The sequence below is a fragment of the Austrofundulus limnaeus genome, unplaced genomic scaffold (assembly GCF_001266775.1).
Source record: "Austrofundulus limnaeus strain Quisiro unplaced genomic scaffold, Austrofundulus_limnaeus-1.0 Scaffold419, whole genome shotgun sequence".
NCBI classification, from domain to species: domain Eukaryota; kingdom Metazoa; phylum Chordata; class Actinopteri; order Cyprinodontiformes; family Rivulidae; genus Austrofundulus; species Austrofundulus limnaeus.
Genome location: NW_013952821.1, coordinates 310,319 through 312,789, shown reverse-complemented (window position 1 = coordinate 312,789; position 2,471 = coordinate 310,319). Strand labels below are relative to the sequence as shown.

Genomic DNA, 2,471 nt, shown 5'->3' with positions numbered 1-2,471 from the left:
GTGACATTATTGAGCTTTATTCCCAATTCGGCCTGAAATACAAACAGTGCTGCGTTGCTTGTTCTCCAATGGGTGCCGCAGCTTGGTGACAAGTCTCAGAGCCTTTCCACCCACGGTTCCCGGATCCTGTGAGGTATCTCGTGCGCACGAGACACTGGCGCGCACGAGACTCTAACTTGGCGCGCACGAGACTCTAACTTGGCGCGTACGAGACTCTAACTTGGCGTGCACGAGATACTAACTGGCGCGCACAAGATACTAACTGGCGCGCACGAGATACTAACTGGCGGAGATACTAACTGGTGGGAACGAGAGGTTTTTTTTTTCCCATCCAATGTCCCTTTAGGGGCTCAGTAGCAGTTTTTATCCACATACTTTGATATTTGGCTACAAGAGAAAAGAATTTTAAAAAATTTAAGCGATCTTGAGAACTACAGCTCTGTCGGCTACTAAAGAAGAAACAGCTGAATTCTTTGGCAGCATTAAGAAATATTTCAGGTCATGATTTTACTTGTTGATTCTCAGAACACAAGTAGAAAACAGGTTTTACTGCAGCTGAAGGGTTAAGTCAGGCAGAACTGTTTAGAAAAGTCAAAACTACTTCCGTGAGGAACGACTGACGCCGTCCTGCAAGTTCAGACGCGTCCAGTGGTTGATTGACAGGCCCGACTCCTACCTGGTCACAGGTGTGCAGAGCAGCCAGCAGCATGGAGGCACCAGTCGACGGGCGGTAGATGTCCCTGTACCTGGTTTTCAGAGCATTGGATCGAAGGAATCTGGAAAAAAAAAAAAAAAAGCTCGGTCGGTTTCAGTTTTTGCAGCCTTCGGCTCCTCGCTGCCTCCGAAGATTCATCACCTGTTTCTGAGGTAACGGATGAAATCTGGGTGGTACATCTTCAACTTCTCTGCCGTGACGTTCTTCCCAAAGTACCTCGTGGGACTGTAGAAGTAAAAAGATCAAAACTGAAGTGTTAAAGCAGGATGTGTGAAGACGGTTTGAGKTTTAACCTGTGGCTCTTTCTGGAGAGAAAACCTGCATCTGATTGGAACCAACGCCTCAGCTCAGCCACAACTCAACCTTCTGTTACCACATAAATAAATAAAATAAAACCAAAACTTTTAAACACCAGTTTCCTCTTTACAGAATCATTTTGACTAAAGTGACAAACATTTTAGCTGCTAAAACCGCTAAATTCAGGACRCACCAGCGTAAAAATAAAAACTTCAGTTATGAAAAACTGAAACGTAAATAAACAGGCTGAAGCAGAAAATTCTATTTTAACATTTTGTTATTTTTAGGTTGATGTCAGCAATGAGCTTCAAACCAGGCCTGACGGATGCATCATCTAAATAAAGACCTAATTACATCCGTGGAAAAACAACTAATTAGATTAATTGGCAGCAGCTCAGTAACATGAGTTCTGCAAAGGACTTAGTCCGTCAGAATAAAAAAARGATTATTTAGGGATAATGCACAAACTAATCTGATAATTTCAGACATCAGATTATTAAAACGACAGAAAATGAATAATTAAAAAAACTAAAAATGGAACAAAAAAAAACAAAAAACAAAGAAATGTTCATGTTTCGGGCCGGCAGTGACACATCTGGTTCTGAAAATCACTTCTGAGCTCAGAGACGAGTCTGAGGTGAAGAAATGAAATATTTTTAGATTAGTTTAATTTAGATCCGAGGTCCAGACTGAAGGTTGTCATCAGTAACATCTGAACAGCAACAAACTCTGTTTTAGATCCATGAGGCTCTGCACCAAAGTTAGAATAGTTTTGGATTTTTCATTTTAGTTTAGTTTTATTTCGTTGTGACTTTTATTCTTTTAATTCAGTTTTAATTAGTTTTTACAGTGGATTTGCCAGTTTTTATTAGTCATTACTGCATTTTTAATGCTTAGTTTGAGTTTAGTTTCTATTAGTTTTAGTATTAGTTTTTTATAGTTTGAATAAACATATTTGCCAATGCATCCTCCAGCTTGTGATGTTCTTGTGAGTTAACTAACCAACAGTTATTTGGTCACTAGTTAAAGCAGTCCACTATAGCAACACCTTAGTAAAATAATTGCGTAACTCAATTTTGCCAAGTAAAAACTTGGTGATTATTTTAGGACGATGATAATAGTTGTCTCCAACCTGGTGCTACTTGTTTGTTTTTCACAGGAGCTACTGAGAGAAGTTAGCGTGTTAAGATAGTCACAGTTAGCATCTTGTGTGAGTTTGATTCATGCAGWTTTTCCCTTCAGAAGTTTTCCACCTGTTTTATCACCTGTTTCCACTACAGAACACTTGCTTTGATTTTTCACGGTCATATTTAAAGAATACCCAAAGTGGACGTTGCTGCTTTCTCCCAACTTTTGTCGTCATTTAGCGGATGATGCTGAGCAGCAGCAGACTGTAAACAAGTGTCATTATAGATCACAGCTAATGCGAAACTACTCTATTAAAAAAAAAAGAAAAAAA

The 2,471-nt window shown here is 39.5% G+C and overlaps 1 protein-coding gene across 1 annotated transcript in view; it reads right to left on the bottom strand.

Moving 5' to 3' along the window:
• Nucleotides 1-2,471, bottom strand: part of st6galnac (ST6 (alpha-N-acetyl-neuraminyl-2,3-beta-galactosyl-1,3)-N-acetylgalactosaminide alpha-2,6-sialyltransferase) — a gene marked incomplete in the record, with an annotated part of 21,219 nt that overhangs the window by 2,608 nt on the left and 16,140 nt on the right. The window contains 2 exon segments of the mRNA XM_014024371.1: nucleotides 677-776; nucleotides 857-940. Of these exon segments, the coding sequence (XP_013879825.1) occupies nucleotides 677-776; nucleotides 857-940 (184 nt within the window).